Source organism: Pseudorca crassidens, chromosome 7 (genome assembly GCF_039906515.1).
Source record: "Pseudorca crassidens isolate mPseCra1 chromosome 7, mPseCra1.hap1, whole genome shotgun sequence".
In the NCBI taxonomy this organism is placed as follows: domain Eukaryota; kingdom Metazoa; phylum Chordata; class Mammalia; order Artiodactyla; family Delphinidae; genus Pseudorca; species Pseudorca crassidens.
In genome coordinates this window covers 75,120,334-75,142,108 of record NC_090302.1, presented here as the reverse complement: position 1 = coordinate 75,142,108, position 21,775 = coordinate 75,120,334, and the positions used below count along the sequence as shown (strand labels likewise).

At 45.0% G+C, this 21,775-nt stretch overlaps 1 protein-coding gene across 7 annotated transcripts in view; it reads left to right on the top strand.

The window, feature by feature from the left end:
- MOB3B (MOB kinase activator 3B) overlaps window positions 1–21,775 on the top strand; it is a 238,454-nt gene that overhangs the window by 168,989 nt on the left and 47,690 nt on the right. For 6 of the 7 annotated variants that reach the window (XR_010945054.1, XR_010945055.1, XM_067744554.1 and 3 more), the window contains exon 3: window positions 2,741–2,943. The exons of the other annotated variant lie outside the window; for it this stretch is intronic. Coding sequence is in view for 4 of the 6 variants with exons in the window: in XM_067744554.1 (XP_067600655.1) it covers window positions 2,741–2,943 (203 nt within the window). In the remaining 2 variants the exon portion in view is untranslated. The remainder of the gene's footprint in view (window positions 1–2,740; window positions 2,944–21,775) is intronic. 7 annotated transcript variants of the gene reach the window in all.

The window sequence follows — 21,775 nt, the reverse complement described above, 5'->3', positions numbered from 1 at the left end:
GCGTGACCCGGGTAAGCTACTTAATTTTCTGAGTCTGTTTCCTCATTTATGAGATGGAAACAATAATAGTACCTAGACTTGTTACACGCTCAGTAAATGTTGGCTTTTACCCTTAGTCCCAGGTCCATGGTCTAAGGCACCAGCAGAGAAAACACATCTCTGCTTGGGGGCCTCAGAGTATTAGCTGACCGCTTAGTACCTCGGATCTGTGGCTCCCAAGGGTTTGGACTTTTCTCACCCTTCCCTCCTCACCCCTTTCCTTTTTTAAAATTATGTTTCTGTGCCACCAAAGAGTAATCTTTAGATGCCTCGTTGCATTTAGCAATAAGCTGTGCTTTTATCCTTGGCAGAGAGAGTCACACTCCAAACATAACCAGATCTGTTAGATTTTAGAATCAGGCTGACTTGGTCCAAATCCCAGCCCTGCCACTGTTTACCTAAGTGGCCTGGAGCAAGTTAATCTGTGCTTGGCGTTAATTCATCTGTGATACAGGACTAGTAAAACCTACATCACGGACAGGTTGCAAAAGTAACACATGTCAACCTCTGCTGTTGTGTCCGTGTGGTTCCAGGACTCCCCTTCTGATGGGAACATAATCAACACTTGAATATGGATAATGGGGGATTCCATCACCTCTGGATCTCAGGCTTCTTTGAAGCCTCTAGACCGTCTCCCAGGCTGGCAGCAGTGGTTTTCACTGGCCCCTCCTTCAGCAGAGAAGACACCTATCCGCTCTGGGGGGAGCTGCCCTCCACCTTTGGCCAGCTTTACATCACCCCACCCCCAACCCCCAGCATCTGTTGCCCAGACAGCCAGCTGCCAAGCTGTGCCCAAGTCTCTCCCTGGGTTCATTTGATATGTTGCCACTTTGTTTTGGAAGAAAAGCCAATATCAGTGCCGGACCCTGGGGAGGCAGATTCCTGCCTCTGCCAGCTGCCAGCTGTGTTCCGTCGCTCATCCTGTCCTCGGTGTCCCAGGTGATCCCGTTACAGAGTGTCTCTCACCAGACAGCTGCCACTGGGACCCTGTGGAGGCACGGACAGCAAAACTCCAGGCTTGCTGGGGACCAGGGACATGCCCTGAGCGCAGCTCTGCAATTCTGCCAAGAGGCTGGTGGTCATGTCTGCCTTTTCCTGATAAGGGTAATTACTTGCCTTATAACAACGGCTAGATGTTCCAGATCTACAAAGCAGAGAGCGGGGGCCGGGGAGGTGTCATTCCCTTTAGCAAGCGCTTACTCTGTCCTGGGCGCTGTAGGAGGGTTTTAGTCATGCTGACACTCCTGGCCATGCAAAAAAGGCCTTGTTTTGACTCCTCCTTAACTGACAAAAAAACAAAAGTCACAGGGGTGTCACTTCTAATCCTCAGGACAATTGGCAATTTTACTTGCATCCTACATATGGAGAAACTGAAGCTCAGAGAGGGTAAATAACTTGTCTGTGGTCCTACGGCTGGAAAAGGAGCGGAATAGGAATTCAAAGGTATTTAACTTTGGAATCCATGACGTCACCACTTAAGAACAGAGTAAAGACCAGGAGTTTAAGCCGTGTCTGAGAGGCAGAAAGGAAGTGGGCTTGGGATTCTCCTATTTGTTGCTCTGACCAAGCTGGGAGTAGTGGTCATCAGACAGGAAATCTGGGAGATTCCTCTGCCCCCTCACCCAGTCTGTGTTATGAAAAACAACCCCCAACTCTTACCTTCCCTCAAGGAGATGAGGGGACAATAAGTATAATGCAAAGTTTCCATGAAGTTTTGTTGCATTTGCGCACCTCAGAAACAGTGTATCTCAGAAAACGTTTGGATCCGAATTTGCAAACTGGTAGTCTGCAGGCCGAGTTATCCTAGGAAGATGTTTTGTTTTGACCTGCTGTATTTTTTCTTTTTTAAATGTCAGGTTAATTGCTATCATTTTAAAAATAGAACTCCAGGGCTTCCCTGGTGGCACAGTGGTTGAGAGTCCGCCTGCCGATGCAGGGGACACGGGTTCGTGCCCCGGTCCAGGAAGATCCCATGTGACGTGGAGCGGCTGGGCCCGTGAGCCATAGCCGCTGAGCCTGCGCGTCCGGAGCCTGTGCTCCGCAACGGGAGAGGCCACAACAGTGAGAGGCCCGTGTACTGCAAAAAAAAAAAAAAAAAAGAACTCCAGATAGTTCATATAGAACCCCAGATTTCTGAATCATCTTGCAAAACCAGATCTCGTAGCCCCGGACCTCTGTCGCCATCTGGCCACCACTGACTGAGTTGTGCAGCGGCTGCTTCCTTTGATGAGAAACGGCTTTCTAATTTGCTGCAGTCCTCACTGCTCCCTATTACTCTGTGTCAAGGAGTGCCAGTCTCCCTGGATCATCGCCCTCCTTCTACCAGTTTTCTTACATTAGAGATAAGAGGAAAAGGAACTTCCCTGGGCTCTAAAAAGTGGGAAAAGTAAAAAAGCAAGAAGCAAGAGTGCCTGTTTCTATCTAAAAATAAATATTTCTGTGCGTTTATCTGCACCAAAAAAGATATAACCAAAGAAACAAACCTGGCCCTCTTTGTTCATTTTTTTGGTCTTTTCGTGGTTGTTGGTGTTTGAATTTAACACCATTTTAGCCACTTTTTCAGACAATGTCCAATGCAGCTGGGCATTTGCAGGCTGGCCCAGAAGCCCGGGTCCAGGACTGTTCTCCAGCCTCACACGTGTGCTCGGGGCCTGCCAGAGCTTCCCCATCATGGTTTTGTTCCCTTTTTCCCTTTCTCTAGGTGTTCCCTTCCCAAAGAACTTCCTGCAGATCTGCAAGAAGATCCTGTGTCGCCTCTTCCGGGTCTTCGTACACGTCTACATCCACCACTTCGACCGGGTCATTGTGATGGGCGCGGAGGCCCACGTCAACACCTGCTACAAACACTTCTATTACTTCGTCACTGAGATGAACCTCATAGACCGCAAGGAGCTGGAGCCCTTGGTAAGTGTCACTGTGCAGTGGCGGCACCCAGGTCACCCCAGGAGCTCAGCCACTTGTCACAGAACACTGCCTCGCCCGTGCAAACTGATGGCCAGCTCCTAACCAGAGGATTGCAGAATTGGACAGGAGTTAGAGGCCAGCTAAAGGGCAGGAGATGCCAAGATGTGCGCGGCCATCAAACGGAGGTCTTACATTTCTCCCTGGGGTTGTCATGGTTTGGGCCGGAGGAAGTAGCTTTAATTCTCAGCTCCAAAACCAGTCACCTATTCACTTAACCCCTTAAATGGGCATCTTTGAGCTCTATGTCATCTCTTACACTGTTTTCCAAAGAAAGTAAGAAATGTTTCTTCAGTCAGTGAATAAATATTCAGTACCTACTGGGAGGCACCTTCTAGATACATAAAGTCAAGTTAAACTATTTTTGAGTAGCTTTTACTCCAGAGATATAGAGAGAGGTGAGCCCGAGATGAGAATACAGTATCATGGGGACTTTGCTTTTCATACTGAGTCTCCTGCAATGCAGTTTTAATGGAATATATGAGAATCTAGAACACTTGGTTAAAAAAACTTTACTATTATTGTTTAAGTGAGTGGGGAGTCCTTTCATTTTCTTTATAGACTATCTTTACAGTAGGACTCAAACTGTGCTTTGGAAGTCAAGGGCCCCTAGAAACCCTACATCTTTTGTGACATATATCATACTATGGTACCCTCATCACAGGTCTCCCTAGCAACTCTATCTAGTACCGTCTTATCCAGTATAATCAGTGCTTTATCGTAAAATCATGCTTTTTTCCTGAAACAGTTAAAAGTGGCAGTTTTGCTAAATATAACTGACAGAACAACTAAATTTCATCCAACTCCATTTGAACAACGGCCTGAGCACAGGGGCCAGACCGGTCTTTTGCTAGCCTGTCTTCCTTTCTCTTGAAGTACATGTTTTTAAAATATAGGTTTTCTAAATTGTTTATGTATGGTGAGGCCAACAGGTCAAGAGATGGCTGCCAAAGCAGCTCTACTCAATAAAAACTAATTAAAAAAAAAAAAAAGACATGACTGCCATTGAAAAGATAGTTTGTTTTACTGACAGATCCCAAGAGAAGGGGGTATACCACGGTATGAGGACCACATGGGGAAGGACGCAGACTAGTCAGGGACAACACGGGCAGGAGCCTTTCTTGTGGTTTCCCTGGGAAGGAATGGGCGAGGCAGGGTAAGAAGGCTAAACATGGACTAATTTGAGTAATTTCAGCAGGTTCTGGGGCAGGGGGGCTACCCCTAGCTGATCACCTGGTGCTATGGTGATTAGGCCAAAGGGATTTTAGCCCTAAGAGGCCATAGCAGAGGTGGTTGGGAAAGTGCGTTCTGGATTGGTTGGTTTGTGTTGATTGGTGAGTAAACAGCTCAAGGATGAGTTGTCTACTATCTCTAGAAATTGGTTAGCCCTGGAAGGGGCATTCAAGAATCAAAACGCAAAAACCAAAAGACATGTTTAATACAGTAGAGTGCCTGTATCTGGCAAAGAAGATGTTGGGGAATTTTACATATCACCTTTAGAGTTTCTCAACTTGAAATCTATAATTACGCTTTGCGAATACATGGCAATAAAACCATTTTTTCTGTGTGTCACTCAAGAGTTGTGGAACAAAGCAAGACTCGCTGGGTACAAGTGAGTATATCATTGGCTAAAGCATTTATTTTCTTCATTTTCTTTCACAACCACTTTCTAGAAAGCTCTTGGCAAGAACTAAGTTGTCTCTGAATTCAGTTGGACGAGTAGTGTGGAAAGAAACTAGAACATAATCATGGTGAGGTTTTGCTCATTTGTCTTGTATAAAGGCTGTTGTGGGTAAACAGAAAAGGTTGTGCAAACAGCAAAAGGGAGTTAAAGGCCTGAAAGGAGTTGATAAAGCTAATTTCAGAAAATGTTAAGGACAGAGTGGATAGGGGCAGGTGAATGAAGAGGGTGGAGCAAACACTCTGATCTCCAGGAGAACATGGGTCTCCTTCTGGGGAGTTTGGTTCAGTTGCTTTCAGTTGACATGTTCAGGTGGAGGGGGGACACCTTCCCTAAAGGTCCACTGGAAGGAAGAGGCTCTCCTCAGCACTCAAGTTTGGGTTTCTCTGAGTTAAAGGAGCAGAAACATCTGATGGAGAGAGCTGAATGTTAATTTCTTATCTACGTACGGAAGCATGAAGGCCATTGGAGGACAAAGCCGAGTGTAAGTTAACAAGTAGATAAAGCCTTCCTTTGCCATCAGAGCACTCTCAGTTACAGCGGACCCTTGAACAACATGGGTTTGAACTGCACAGGTCCACTTATACGCTGTATACTGCATCCAAGGTTAGTTGAATCTGTGGATGCGGACCCATAGATACAGAGGAAACTCAGTCATGGAGGGCCCAACTATAAATTATACTCAGATTGTCAATGGCATGGGGGTTCGGGGCCCCTTACCCCCACGTTGTTCAAGGGTCAACTGTATTCTCTACAACTGAAGAAGGGCCCCAGGGATTCTAACACCTGGCAGTGCCGGGAACTGACTTGAAGTCTGAGTCACAGAAAGGGCTGGAACAACCCATTTACTCTATCAAGAGATAAGAGCCTATTTTGGGGAATGGGGAACAAACTATGATTGGATTAACCAGGAATTATTAACAGTAGGTGTGAGCAAGAAGGGATATCAATTTTTTTCCCAGAAGCTTATAGTTCTTTAAATTTTGCTTGAAACAGCCTACTTTTATGTTTTGTTCATTTTAATTACAGGGAGATTCATTTCAATGCTTGTACATATTAGTAACAAGTGCTTTTAATGCTTAACTGTCTGAAATTATGTATTCATTTTACACAAATCAATACCTATAAAGTAACAGAAAAAGATTGAGAATGTTTCCGAAGACAGTCATTATCTTACCACAGTGCAATGTCCACTAAGAATATTGAAAGTGCTGGAATACCTAACTTCCAAGTCTACTATTGCAATGCTGTAGTATTAAAATCAGTCCTGTTATATCAAATCAATACATATGTATTTGATTTGCATATATCAAGTACCCTATATATGCAAGGCAAGTTGCTCAGATGTTCTAATTGTATCAGAAGGATAAGCTTTTGAGAATTGACAAATGCAGTCTAAAAAAATATAAAATAATGACTGTCACTCATCTTTGGTCCTTGAAGGATGATGAAAGTCAAGCATTTGGCTTCATGTTCTAGTACCTTCTTTAGAATCTAATGCAGCTAGGGGTCAGAAAGGCAGCACTTGTCAGGCCAGTTTCCTCAGCAGCTCCAGAGTCGCCACACCTCCAGTGGGACATTCCCGATGTCATGCCTCGGGATTCCGCAGTGTAGGATGCAGAAGCCCCCCCTCATGTTTCTCTCCGCCATGTTCCCGCCACGCACAGCCATGCTCCTCAGCCGGCCCTGTTACTTTTGTCTGATGTTGGCTGAGTGCCCAACGCACTGGTTGTGTTGAGAGTACAGCACCCCACAGGGGTAGGAGATTCAGTCTCAGACAGTGCTTACCACAAGGCTCAGACTCTCTGGGTTCAAACCCTGGACCCTTCATTCACTAACTCGCAATTTCAAGCACGGTTTTCCAAAGCCTCATTTTACTCATTTGTAGAATAGGTATAATAATAGAATTGTAAAAACTAAATGGGTTAGTCACACGATAGGTGCTTAAGAAGTGTTGGCTGTTAAATGAGATAACGCATGTACAGTGGCTGTCATATAGTAAGCAGAGGTACCCTAATTCTCCCTTCCCCAGCTCCCATGGCCTTTTGCCATCTTGGGGATCCCCTAGGTAGTCTTGTAGCAGATATAGTTCATTGTATTTGTATTAGTGTCTCCCACAGGATTGTCAACTCTTTGAGGGCTGGGAGTAAACGGGACATACGCTTGTATTGCCTGTGTTGCCAAGCACCTAATAAATGCTTAGTGTGTTTTTGAATCCGGAAGAGTACTTTGAGGATGATCCCCATTCAAAGGGATTACACACTAGTCATTCCTTCTTTGGTGCCACCCTCATCTCAGAACATGCCTGCAGACCTCCACTTATCCACAGTTGGAAATAAAGCTTCGTGCTAGCGGATTAGCAGTAGAGATTAAAAGCAAAATAAGGTGCAGAGCAGTAAAGGGGTGCAGCCTCAGACCTGACAGAGAAAGCTGGGACCCCAGCTCCGTCAGTTCCCTGATCCAGATTCCAACTATATCACCTAGGAGGATGTTGGATGCTCTCACACTGTGTCCTGGTGGACCAGGTGTACAGTGACCAAGCCTCCCAGATTTAGCACAAAAGAATCCCATGTCTTGGGAAAACTCTGTCCCTGGCAAAGGGGGACAGTTGGTCACCCTATCAGGCCTCTGAGGGGAAATACAGCTTGGAATTCAGAAGCTGGGAAGAGGTCACCCTGGCAGCCCAGTGAGGAAGGCCAGCACGTCCATCTGTCCACAGGGTTTGCCTCATGGCTCCCGTTGGGACCTGCTGGTCAGCAGCAGCCTGGGAACCCAGAGAAATACATGATTTCATTTGGTCTCCAACAGCGAGGGGGAGGCTGGAGCATTGACAGGCATAGACGTGACAAATGATCTATTTTTCATGTAAATGCAACAGCTGAAGATGACTTGAACTCCAGCAAGTTCACAGTTGGAGAAAACGAGCCCAAATGATAATTAGCAAATGGGCCAGGCCCTGATTGAATAAGCAGGCTGCTGTTGGCCCTGGGCAGCCTGGGAGTCAGCTGACAGAATGGAGCTAATCAGGATTATCATTAGCAAGCACAGAGAGCAGCAGTATTTTGTTAGCCTTTCACTGAAAACAAAAGCAGATTCAGAAGGCTGTTAGCGACACAGAAGCTGGCAAATACAGAGCAGATGAGGGAGGAGGAAGACGAGGGAGCCTGGCGAGGCAGGGGAGGAAAGACAGGAGAGTCCTTGTTCACCCTAAGGCACCTGCTGACCCCTGGGTGACCTTGGCCCAGCAGTTTCACCTTCTCTCTCCAGGGATCCATTTCCTTATTTCTAACAACGAAAGTGATTATACCATCACCTAGCTTGGAGAGGTGCTGCAGCACAGGGCTGTTCGGTTACCCTACAGCAGGGCACTTGGGCCATAGGAGCTTTTTAATTAAGTCAGTGTTTCTCATTAGGGGTCCACACACCAAGCTGCATCAGAATGTCCTGGAAGTGGTATTTTAAAATGTGCGTACCCAGATACCTGATTGGTATCTGATTTGGATACCCCAAATCAGAATTATTGAGATTAGTGCCCAGTACCAAGCACCCTCGGTCTGCATCGCAAACTTCAGCGTGCATATGAATTACCTCGGCATCTCGCCAAACTGCAGATTCGGATCCGGTACCCCTGATTGCAGCGCAATTCATTTTGCTCCCAGGTGATGTCAATGTTGCTGGTTCCCAGACCACTCTCTGAGGGGCGCGACTCTAGATGACAATTACTCTCAAATTTGAAAATTACTATTGTTAGCACATCATCCCTTCTTAGTCTCTGGGATGGGGGGTGGGGTCAGCTCAGTGAGGTGGGAAAGTAAAGCAGAGAAGAAAGATCTAAGGACCAGCACTGGCCAAGAGTATTCCTCAAAATGTCAGTCCCGAGTAATAATCAGTGAAAACAAGTTTTTCTTTTCCTGATCAAATGAGTTTTCGAAATGCTACATCATCTCCACCCCTGAAGACTCACGACGGACAATCGGAGATCAAAGGCCTTGCGAAGTCATCCAGTGAAGAAACTGGTTCTGTTTTGTGTAGCGCCCCCTGCCCCCCATTTAGCTGCTGAAATCTTTTTTCTTTTGTCATCACTCATTGACATCTTATGGAGATTGTGATCTGTGGAACAAAGCGGGGACAACACTGTTCAGCTCTGTGATGTGTTTCTGGATTTTGAGTTTTCCCTCCGTGCCTCCACCCTGGCCCCAGCCGTACACTCCCCACTGCTGCATGGGGTAAGGAAGAAAGAAGCCTTGGAGAGGGAGATGGGAAGGAAGTGAGACTCCTCATACGGGAGGGCTTCACGGAAAGACAAGTAACTCAGCCTCATTCATCTTCACTCCTCAGCCCTCCCACTTCCCTGTATGACACCCCATCACTGAGTTTTTACCATGTGGCTGTGGAAATAAACGATAGCTCCATTTCTTGAGTTCCAGGTGTTCCCTTACATTCTTCACGTAAATTGTTTCCTTTGTTCCCCACACTTACTACCTTTACTTCAAACAGGTGTGGTGGGCAGTTTCTCAACCTCCCTCGTTATTCTCGTTACTGCCATGTTATCACGCCCAAGCTTCCCCCACCCCCACCCCCCAGTTTGTAGGCAGTGCCTGCTGGCTAATGACTGAGGTTCACCCACCAAATGATCTTAGGCTTCAGCACCAAAACCACTGCTTCAAAAATGGGTACTTCAGGGCCAGATGGATGAACAACAGTTTGCAGACCAAAGACTTGGAAAGCCTTGTCTCATAAAGACCCAGCACAGCCCATCTAAGCCCAGGCATGTGATGACCTTGCGTTCCCGTATGAGGTGGCCAGGTCGTGCCCACGCTTCCCTTGGAGCTGCTTGGGTGAGTGCAGTAGCCAGGATTGGCCAGATCAGGTCAGGACGGTGAAAAGAAGCAGAGCCTGTCACATGAGCCAGAGCTGCTCCCCCAAATAGCCAGCAATGAAGAGCCATTGTGGGGCTTTTGAAAGGATCTTTTCTTTTGAAACACCATCTGTGCAAAGGCCTCTGGGCTGCTTCTTGTCAGGCGGGTTCTTTCACTTTCAGCCAGATGGTTCCAACATGGACCCAGGCATTGAAGAAGAAAGAGCTTCAGCCTGGGAGTCTGAAGCCTGGCAGTTTGGCCTTTGCAAGGATGCTTCCACTATTATGTTACCACATTCGTTGTCTGATGCTGAGCAAGGCACTTAATATCTCTGGACCTCAGTCTTCCACATATGAACGAGATCGTATCAAAAGTCCCCCCCGGCTTGACTTACTGAGACTATGATCTTTGACACGGGATGCCAACAGCCTTATTGTCTTTGGTCCAAGGTGACTTTCCTTTTTGCTTAGTGAAGTTTCATGAATTAAAGCCCACCACGCCAGCAGAGTGGGTATACCTGGCACAGAGGGTCGCTGGACTTGAGTTTGCATTCGTGGGACTTTGTCAAGTGAGGTGGTGCGTGTGTGTGTATCTGTCTGTCTGTCTCCAGCATGGCATCAGCTGGGGGTGGTTGTTCAGGGCAACCGAAACGCCCAGCGCTGAATGGGAGAGCCTGCCAGAGACCATTTTAGGAGCTTTGGCAGACATATTTTAAAGTGTCAGTTTGAAAAATAGCAAAGGAATGTGGGATTATTTTCAATGAACGGCATTGTGCTGCCTTAGCGGGAATGGAGCAAAGTCAGCTGCATGTCTTTGTGAGTTCTACTTATTCATCTTTTGCTGATGTCCAGTGAGCTTTCGCTTCTGGTTTGTACGATGGGAGATGGTTGGTTTTGGGGTTTTGGTTTTTGGTTTGGTTTTGTTTTTTAACTGGGTCAGGGGCGAGATGTGGTCTGCTTTATTTCAGGGCCTAAAATATAATCAATTAGAGTTGAATACGATGCCCATGGGAAAATCACAACACATAATATTAAGTAATAAAAACAAGATTCAAAACCGTATTGGAAAATCACTCTAATCATATGTCTGTCTATTAGTATGTCTACTAGAATCATCTAATCATAGAGAAAGGAAATATGGCAAAAAGAGTCAAGAGTACTCTCTTGGGTGATACTTTTGTATATGTGTCTACTAGGACTTTTCAAGTTTTCTGTAACAAACATGCATCACTTTTATAATAATCAGAAAAATCAAACCTTATGCTTTAAAAGGCCTTACCAACAAAGACCAAAGCTAAACATGACAAGTGGCCTGTGTGCCCAGGACCAAGGGTTTTGAGTGAGCTCTTTCCCGTCTCTGGCCGTGCCCTCTCCTCCCCCTTCTCAGAGCTGTGGTGACAGAGATGCTCAAAGGAACAAGGTGGTCCACAGGTGACAGAGATGCTCAGAGGAGCAAGGCGGTCCGCAGGTGACAGAGATGCTCAGAGGAACAGGCTAGCGTTGGTGCATCCCTTCTGTGAATGTAGTTGGAGGCAGATGTGCACAATCACATGGGCTAAACAATTAAGCTTTCCCTGGATGTGGGGTGATCGCTCCTGGAGTGGGGAGTTCAGCATCTTTGTAAACACTGAGGTGACGTTATCTTTATAATAGGTACACTTTTTTCATTTTGAAGCCTCTGTTTTAAGTGGGCAGATCTAAAGCACATGACGAAGTCTGTGGATCACACACATGGAACGCATCCAGCCCTGCAGGGACAGGCTTTGTCTGGGCACCTCACTGCAGAGGGTACCATGATCTTGACTGACGGTTTTGGTTGGAGTTTCTCCCATCTAGATTCCTTTACCTAACTAGATCTGAAGAGATTCTTGTTTTTTTCTAACTTCAAGTTTCAAAAGAGAATAGGAAGGATTTATTGAAAAGAGATTAACCCATACCATAAGAATGGTCTGTATACAGTGTTTTTTTTTAAAAAAAAATTATTATTTATTTATTTATTTTTGGCTGCGTTGGGTCTTCGTTGCTGCGCGCAGTCTTTCTCTAGTTGCAGCGTGCAGGGGCTACTCTTAGTTGCAGTGCACGAAATTCTCATTGTGGTGGCTTCTCTTGTTGCGGAGCATGGGCGCTAGGCACGCAGGCTTCAGTAGTTGCAGCACGTGGGCTCAGTAGTTGTGGCTCACAGGCTGTAGAGCTCAGGGTCAGTAGTTGTGGCACACGGTCTTACTTGCTCCGCGGCATGTGGGATCTTCCGGACCAGGGCTCGAACCCGTGTCCCCTGCATTGGCAGGCGGATTCTTAACCACTGCGCCACCAGGGAAGCCCTATATATAATTTATTAAACTTAAGCGTAAGTGTATGTACAATAACTACAAATAATTTTTAGCTGAAACTATGGTGTGGGTCTAGAGTTAATTCCAATCCCTTCTTACTAAGGCACTAGCAAAACTAAAGACCAGAAGTGACTAAGGAAAATGTTTCTGTCCTGGTCTCAGTCAGGTTCTTGTTTTATCATTGTTCTTCTCAGAGAGGACCATTCTCTTCTCCTATCCCCAGGGACCCATGCTTCATCCTCGTTTACACCACCTGTATCTCTGGATTGGTCATTCCTTTCTATGGGGGTTGATATTCTAAATCACAGCAAATTCTCAGTGTTTAGCTGCTTGGTTTAAATTTTTAAAGTACAGGATCTTAAAATATTAGTATATTTCAATAACTCTTATTATTTCTGTTCCAATTTGCTATTACATACCCCTAATTCATACATGTCAGATTATCTTCTAGTTCGGCTGGTACCCAATACGGCAGCCTGAGAATACCTAGGTTTGCCAGCCACACTCTGCCTTCTTTCTTTACCTTTGCTGAGTGGGAATGGTTTGTAGACTGCTTCTGATTTTGATTGGAAGTGAGACATTTCTAGACCATTCAATAAATATTTATTATCTGCTGACCATGTGCTAGAAATCGGGGTCCCTACTTTTCAAGGAATTCACTGGAAGTCTTCCTCTTACCCTGTCACTATTTCAGCATCCTCCAAAGTATTTTTCCCGGAATCTACTAGTTCTAGGGGATGTCAAAGGTATTATGTGAAAACGGGGTTTCATGGTCAAATGACTAGGGGAAACAGTGAGTTAATAAAGCTATTCCAGTTTCTTTTTTTTTTTCGGTACGCGGGCCTCTCACTGTTGTGACCTCTCCCGTTGCGGAGTGCAGGCTCAGCGGCCATGGCTCATGGGCCCAGCCGCTCCGCGGCATGTGGGATCTTCCCGGACCGGGGCACGAACCCGTGTCCTCTGCATTGGCAGGTGGAGTCTCAACTACTGCACCACCAGGGAAGCCCTCCAGTTTCTTTAGTACCCTGTCATGTATCCTAATCCCCCAAGCAAGATATAGAACATACAGATACATTTGATCACGGAGTTCTTTCTTTGCAGAGCATTTTGTGGGTCTAAGGCTTTGAAATACCCTTTGGGAAATACTAACTAAACAGTCTTAAACAATCTACGTTCCGTATTATAAAGGCAGCCCTCTTCTAGCTACTGAGGGTCTGTTAATAGGCATTTATTGAAAACCTACTATATGTCAGACATGTGCTGAGCACCAGTGTAAGATACATCTCCATTCTTCAAGAAGCTCCTGGTTTTAAAGAATCCATGAAACCACATTCATTAGAGCTGCACTGTCCAATACAGTAGTCACTGGTCACCTGTGGCTATTTACATTTAAATTAATTAAAATTAAATAAAAACTAAAATTAGTTTCTTAATCTTACTAGTCACTTTTCAAGAGCTCGAAAGCCACGTATGTCTAGTGGGTATTGTATTGGATAGTGAGCCTCTCCATCATCATGGAATGTTCTGTCGGACACCACTGACTAAGAGGTTCCAGCCTCACGTGTTACCTCCTACAATACTCTGTTAATACCCTGTCCCACCAGTGGCTGCCAGATGTGTTCAGAATTGTCCCCCTGCTGCCTCAATGAGGCATTGCCATTTAGCTCTTTAAGCGTTGATTATGGTCTGCTTCTCTTTGCTAGACCACTTCTCTCCCAGTTTACAGATGAAAAACAGATAAAACTCAAAACGGTATGCTCAATGTTTCTCACTAGGTCTCATGTCGGAGTCTCCATCTCGGGCTGCTCAGCGCCTCAGGAACGCTCGTAAATTACAAATCAATTACAAATCGTAATTACATTTCACTGTGTCTGCATTTTTGGAAATTGCTGCAGAATGTCAGTCACAGCAGGAATTAATTTATCTTCGTGAGCATTTGAATAAACGTGTGAACAGTCAGTATGGCTTGATGCCCATATATAAATAAGCCTGCCAAATTTTGTCTGCTATGTGTGGTCTAGACTAGTTCAAATTTCCCGGCAGACAAGAGTAGATTCTTTGTCAAATGAGTATTAGCTTGGGATTTGAATTCAGGAAGGTTTTACTTACTGAAATATAACAATATATCTTCTCTTACCACAATAAAAGCATGAGGATAAGGTTATAAGCAGTCCTTATCCTAAGGACTTCTGTAGTCACTGTGTGGTCTTCAGGACATCTCTTACCATGAGATAATTTTGTGCATAAAGGTTAGCTATCCAAGCCACCAACAAGGCCAGTTAGGCCATAATGTCAAACTAGAACACGGTACTAATCAGTATGAGTTTCATGAGGTTAGTGCTAGTAGATTCCTACTGTGTTGTGAATCTGAGTGTAACTGGACCAGTAATTTAGAATAAATGCATACAGGTAGATCTGGATGAAGAGAGAGACACAGATGGCTTCAAAAGGGAGCTTCCTAGAGTTCCCTGAAAGAGCCATGTCCCTTCACCTCCAGGTTATAAGTACATGCCAGTCTCTCGGCCTCCACATCTCCTAAGTCCTGCTCGTCCTGCAAGCCTCCTCTCCTTGAGAGATGATGTCCCTTCACTATTCACCACGTTAGGTCCCTGCCAGTTGCTCCCAGAGCTCCCTGACCCCAAAGAGGGCAACCACGATGGAAGCTACAGTATCTCTAAGGCTTAGTGTCAAAAGTGACAAACCACCCTTCCACCACTTGCCATTCATCAGAAGTGAGTCACTAAGTCCAGCCCACACTGAAAGGGGAAGAAAATTAAGTTTTCTCTCTCTTGAAAAGAGGAATATCTAAGAATTTATGGGACTTCCCTGGTGACGCAGTGGTTAAGAATCTGCCTGCCAATGCAGGGAACACAGGTTCCAGGCCTGGTCGGGGAAGATACCACATGCCACGGAGCAACTAAGCCTGTGCGCCACAACTACTGAGCCTGCACTCTAGAGCCTGCGAGCCACAACTACTGAGCCTGCATACCTAGAGCGCATGCTCTGCAACACAAGAAGCCACCGCAATGAGAAGCCCGCGCACCGCAACAAAGAGTATCCCCTGCTCACCACAACTAGAGAAAGCTTGCGTGCAGCAACGAAGACCCAACGCAGCCAATAAATTTATTTATTTATTTATTTATTTTAAAAAGAAAAGAATTTGTGGGCATACTACTATGTATAAAATAGATAACCAATGAGAACCTACTGTATAGCACAGGGAACTCTACTCAATGCTCTATGGTGACCTAAATGGGTAGGAAATCTAAAAAACAGGGAATATATATATACATATAGCTGATTCACTTTTCTGTGCAGCAGAAACTAACACAACAGTGTAAAGCAACTATACTCCAGTAAAAATTTTTTTTAAAATGGACATATTTTTAAACCACCACAGAGACCAACATTTTTTTTAACTGGTGATGTTTGTCTTTGACACTTGAGTTTATTTCCCTTTCTTCTCTCATTTCCCACATCCTGCAGCTCAGGACTGCCACCTCCCCCACATGCTCCTTCCTCCAGACATCACCTGCCCAGGTGAAAACTCCCCTTACTTCAGTGTGGTCATTTCCTCCTCGCCTTCCTGGCCAAGCTCCTTGAAGAAGGCGATCTAGCCAAGGTCTTTACTTTCATTTATCTTTGGCTGCATTGGGTCTTCTTTGCTGCACACGGGCTTCCTCTAGTTGCGGCGAGCGGGGGCTACTCTTCGTTGCGGTGCGCGGGCTTCTCATTGTGGTGGCTTCTCTTGTTGCGGAGCACGGGCTGTAGGCACGCAGGCTTCAGTAGTTGTGGCTCTCGGGCTTTAGAGCACAGGCTCAGTAGTTGTGGCGCACAGGCTTAGTTGCTCCGCGGCATGTGGGATCTTCCCGGACCAGGGGTCAAACCCGTGTCCCCTGCATTGGCAGGTGGATTCTTAACCACTGTGCCACCAGGGAAGCCCATGGTCTTTACTTTCTCACTTCCCTTTCAATTTGTTCCGGAAACCTGCTCTTTCTCTGGAAGTAGTACCCAGAAGCCCTATGCACTTATTTTTAAAACAGAGAAGAAACAATGAACAATATAATTCACTAATAATTCATGTTATGGATGAATCTTAAAAACATTGTGCTGAGCAAAAGAAACCGAGCATAAAGTACATACTGTTCGATGCCATTTATATCAAATTCTAGAACAGTCTAAACTAATCCAGTGTTAGAAAGCAGATCATTGGTTGCCTGGGCCAAGGGTGGGGTTGGGAGATTGATCGCAAAGGAGTAAAGAGGGAATTTTCTCGGAGGTGGTAGAAATATTACGTATCTTAATTGAGGTGGTACCTGGAAGCATATATCCATCAAAACTCATCAAACTGTGCATTTAAATAAAGCATTTTATTAAAAACAAAATATACCTTGATAAACTTTAAAGTATGCTTGGTAAATGCATCCCCAGCATATTTTAAAAGCAACTTCAGTGTTTGTGAGAGCAATGTTTTGACAGGTCTTTGCTGAAAACTTTTGTCTTCCTGCTGCCTGAGTGGTTCAAGAGACAAACCGAAGGGAAAAGTAGCAACTTATCGCTAAGGGCCAATTAGAATATCGGCAATTTTCAGTTGGTTGTAATAACGGAAGTGATTCACATCACGGAGACAGGAGGCTCTCCCTCCCCTCTGGCAATCAGTTGTGAATGATTATAAACCACTCTGCCCTACAACCCAGGGGCGGGGTGGGGGGAAGGTGGATTTCAGAAAGCACCTCAATTCTCAGGCCCCACCTCAGACCTATTAAATCAGAATCTCCAGGGGTAGGGCCCAAGCAGAGTAGAGCTCTCCCGATGGCTCTCGGTGACACCGTGGCGGAGCCCCAGTGAGATGGAGTATGGTGCTTCTCAAACATTTTTTTTTGCACAAGAACATCTGGGAAGCTCGTGGAGGATGTAAATGCATGGATTCTACTACTGGAAATTCTGATGGAGTAATTCTTCTTGGGGGTCATGAATTTGCATTTTTAATAAGCTTCCAGGCGGTTCTGATGCAAGTGGTCCAGGCATCACACTTTGAAACGAACATTATCTGTTCCCAGATTTCTGGGCAGGATTGGAGTTCAACAAGATGCTTGGCTGAAAAGTGGCTCCTTCATCTTGGGTTTTTTAGATGGCATCTAGCCCTGCTACTTTTGTTTACTTAAGTCAGGCTTACTTATTCCCCACCCCATTCCTTCCCCCAGAATCAACCCCACACCCAGTACCCTGTCTAGACCACAATGGCATTTTTGTCACCCCGTACTGGCAGCAATCGTCACCATACCCTAGAAGCCTATCCCTCCAGACTTCACCTTTTCAGCCTGGCACCTCACCTGTGTTAGAGCCCCCATCATGCAAGCCTTAGGGTCCTGTGCTCCAGGCACATGGCTAGGTGCTGGGGATACAGTCACAGGCCAGTCTTGGTCTCAGAGCTGCCACACTGCTCTCATTAATGGCTTCGGTGTGAGACTGCATTTGAAGAAATGGTTTCTGCTGCTAAAAGAAGTTGTTAATCCACTGGTTTAGGGAAGGCTTAGCTTTCCTTCCAGTTCTGGCACATTGTGGATCCAGAATGACATAGATTGTCACGGCCCTTCCCTTTACTTCATTTATTTCTAATAGTATAATTATTTTAAAACAGAGATTTACGGTGGTGATTTATGTCTATGTCTTATGAAAGTATTTCAGCGTAGAAGAATGCTGTAATGGTCTGTAATAACTGTATACTTTTAAAATTTGGTATGTTCAGCTTCTGAAGGTATAATAATAGGGAAATATTTTGGGTAAAGCTATGACCCAGGTGCTGTAGGAGATATGTTTATATATTACCTCGTTTAATCTGCACACAGTCCTATGAGATAAATACTGTTTTTATCTCCACTCAAGAGAGAAGGAACGTCAGGCAAGGAGGTGAAGCAACTTGTCCAATGTCACACAGGTCTGGGGAGGCAGGGGTTGAACGTAGGCAGTCTGACTTCCAATCCCAGACACAGCCTCTGCTGAGGAAATCCTTTCGAGGTGGATTTTTGCTTAAGGAGGTCTCACTGACTCAAATGGGTTCTGATGATCTGCAGCAGCGGGATGATTCCCAAGCTTCTGTCCATCTTTCAACAGCATCCAGCTGTGAGACCAATGTCATGATACCTCAGCTCTCTGAGTCCGAGGAACGTGCTTTGCTGAATGACTCAAATGAGATGACAGTGCATGAAGAGGTGGTGCTGAGTGTTGGCGCAGCTCAAAAGACACCACCCTTGCCTCAGGAAGTTTCATATCTCTAGATGACCCAAACCCAAAGCCTTCAGAGGCCAGGCAGGTAGCAAAGATGAGTTAACAAGCAGGTAGTGAGAAAAAGCAAGTTGTGGGAGGAGCCACCACGCAACGCCAGCTAATGGTTTCCCTGGAGAGTACGGGGTGTGTGGAGGGTAAAAACCCGTTGTTTCCAAATCAAAAGAACCTAGTGAACTCGCCAGGATTTTATTTATTTATTTATTTATTTATTTATTTATTTATGGCTGTGTTGGGTCTTGTTGCTGCACATGGGCTTTCTCTAGTTGCGGTGAGCGGGGGCTACTCTTCATTGAGGCGTGCAGGCTTCTCATTGCGGTGGCTTCTCTTGTTGCGGAGCATGGGCTCTAAGCATCTGGGCTTCAGTAGTTGTGGCTCACGAGCTCAGTAGTTGTGGCTCGCGGACTCTAGAATGCAAGCTCAGTAGTTGGCGGCACGTGGGCTTAGTTGCTCCGCGGCATGTGGAATCTTCCCGGACCAGGGCTCGAACCCGTGTCCCCTGCATTGGCAGGCGGATTCTTAACCACTGCACCACGAGGGAAGTCCCTCACCAGGATTTTAAACGGTGGCAACTGATTCAAACAGTTCTTGTATTTTATTTAATTTATTTATTTATTTATTTATTTTGCGGTACGCGGGCCTCTCACTGTTGTGGCCTCTCCCGTTGTGCAGCAACAGTCTCCGGACGCGCAGGCTCAGCGGCCATGGCTCACGGGCCCAGCCGCTCCGCGGCGTGTGGGATCCCCCTGGACCGGGGCACGAACCCGTGTCCCCTGCATCGGCAGGCGGACCCTCAACCACTGCGCCACCAGGGAAGCCCCTATTTTATTTATTTTTATATCTACAGACCTAACAAGCTCTTTCTACGAGTGCCATTTGCCTAGGCGCCATCTTTTTGCCTTCCTGCCTTATATAGATTCTGCAGTGGGCAGGAGGGGTCTGGCCCATTACAACCTGGCCACACACACATCGGCAGTATCTGCACTTACAGAGTTATTTTTAGAGTTTTCCCTTATCTTGAAAGCCCAGCACTTCCAACCATAGGAAGTGAAGCATCAGTGCGTGCGTGTGTGTGCGTGCGTGTGTGCGTGCATGTGTGTGTGTGTGTGTGTTGGGGGGTGTACAGGGTTTGTCTGAAGCAGACGAGACAGTGGGCATCTGACTGAGTTGGTGTCAGCATCACACCATGCTGCTCTGAGCTCCATCACCATGGCTGGTTGGCAGCAACTGCACTGCAGCAGGCAGCAAGGACACAGAGCACATCTGTCCCTTTGTCGCTGGCTTCACTTGACGTTACCAGTGTCATCTCCAGTTGGCATTTAGCTCATTGACTCTGTCGCTGCCAGGCCCGGGCCGTAAGCAGCTATTGTTATTGTATGTGCTTACTCCAAACAGTAGAGCCTTCAGAAACTCCGCCACACACCACCTCAGCTTGGGGAACTGGCAGAAAGTCCCACAGTACTCACAGCACACGCTCAAAGGATTTTATCTTATTAATCTTTGAAAAACATTGGCAAATGCACAGGAGTCAAATACGAAGTTTGCCCACATCTAACATAGGCTGGTTTTAGTTTTACGACCTAATGATTGAAGAGGAAGACTTTTTTATTAAGGTTGGCACTCCTACTCAGATCTCAATTCCATTTTTAGGATAAGGTTTCTATTGTGGTTTGCTGTTTTTCTGGAGCTCACTCTCTCCCGGGCGGGTACAACAGCCTTTGTACATACACGACAGGAGAATCTTAATAGGTGTTCACTGGGTGTGGTTTCTTTCCTTTGGTGTCACTGGTGAGAGATGTTAGAGCTCTAAGAGGTTCCCAGACATAGTTACTCCTTATTCTGATTTCTGTTTCTGGTGCAAGGGTGCTTGGTATTTTGCATTAATAGGTTGAGATTATTCTACATAGAAGGACTCTTGAAAACATTTTGATTTCCAATATTGATAGCAATAACAGAGGGAATATAATTAATTGGACATAAACGTTTTCCTTTTTTAGTTTATTTTTTATTGAAGTATAGTTGATTTTCAATGTTGTGTTAGTTCCTGGTGTACAGCAAAGTGATTCAGTTATATATATATATAATATATGTATATTATATATATATTGATATATTCTTTTCCATTATGGTTTATTGCAGGATATTAAATATAGTTCCCTGTGCTATACAGTAGGACCTTGTTGTTTATCTATTTTATATATAGTGATTTGTATCTGCTAATCCCAAACTCCTAATTTATACCCCTCTCCCCCTTCCCCTTGGGTAACCATAGGTTCGTTTTCTATATCTGTGTGTCTGTTTCTGTTTCGTAAATAAGTTCATTTGTGGCATATTTTAGATCCCACATAGAAGTGATATCATATGGTATTTGTCTTTCTCTGTCCGGCTGACTTCACTTAGGATGATAATCTCTAGGTCCATCCATGTTGCTGCAAATGGCATTATTTCCTTCTTTTTTATGGCTGAGTAGTATTCCATTTTGTGTGTGTGTGTGTGTGTGTGTGTGTACCACATCTTCTTTATTCAGTGATCTGTTGATGAACACTTAGGTTGCTTCCACATCTTGGCTGTTGTAAGTAGTCCTGCTATTAACACTGGGGTGCATGTATCCTTTCAAATTATAGTTTTCTCCACATATATGCCCAAGAGTTGGGTTGCTGGATATGAAAACTCTATTTTTAGTTTTTTGAGGAACCGTCAGACTGTTTTCCATAGTGGCTGCACCAATTTACATTCCCACCAACAGTGCAAGAGGGTTCCCTTTTCTCCACACCCTCTCCAGCATTTATTGTGTGTAGATTTCTTGATGATGGCCATTCTGACTGGTGTGAAGTGGTACCTCACTGTAGTTTTGCTCTGCATTTCTCTAATAACTAATGATGTTGAGCATCTTTTGACATGAATGTTTTCTTGAAAGCACACACACACAAGCATAAGTGTGCAATCACACACAACACACGCTAATGCTCATTTTTTCCTGAAAAAGCTTCAAATCTTTCAAAACCCCTTCCCTGGGGATTTTTAATTTTCCATTTTCTTAATGGAATTGTCTATAAAAATCTTCCTTGAAGCTTTTGAAATTGTTTTTTTCTAAAACTGATATCTGTGGGGTCTTTTTTGTTGGTGTTTGGTTGGTTTTACTTTAAATTATGGTAAAATACACATAATATAAAGTTTACCATCGTAACTGTCTTCGAGTGTATAGTTCATGGGCATTAAGTAACCCACTTTGTTGTGCAACCCTCACCACCGTCCATCTCCAGAAATCTTCATCTTGATAGGTATGGTTTTTAATTTTTGTTTTATTTTATTTTGTTTTCACATATAAGCCAGGTCTTTAGTATGTGCAATAGAGGCCAGAAAGGGGAACAAAAAGTATGCAAAGGAAGAAGATATCTGCTTTCATCTCTCCTCAGCTGAAGCAGTGGTACTACCTACCACCTTTCAATACATTGGGCAACTTCCTCTTATACTGAGAGCAAAACACATTGGGAGAACAATAGCACATCCTGACCTCTGTTGCTAACATGTCTAAAATTGCAGCTTCATAATCAAATATCAAGACCAAGTGAGGAAGGAGGGCTAACAAGTAAAAATTACTTTATTCCTATAAGGCACATT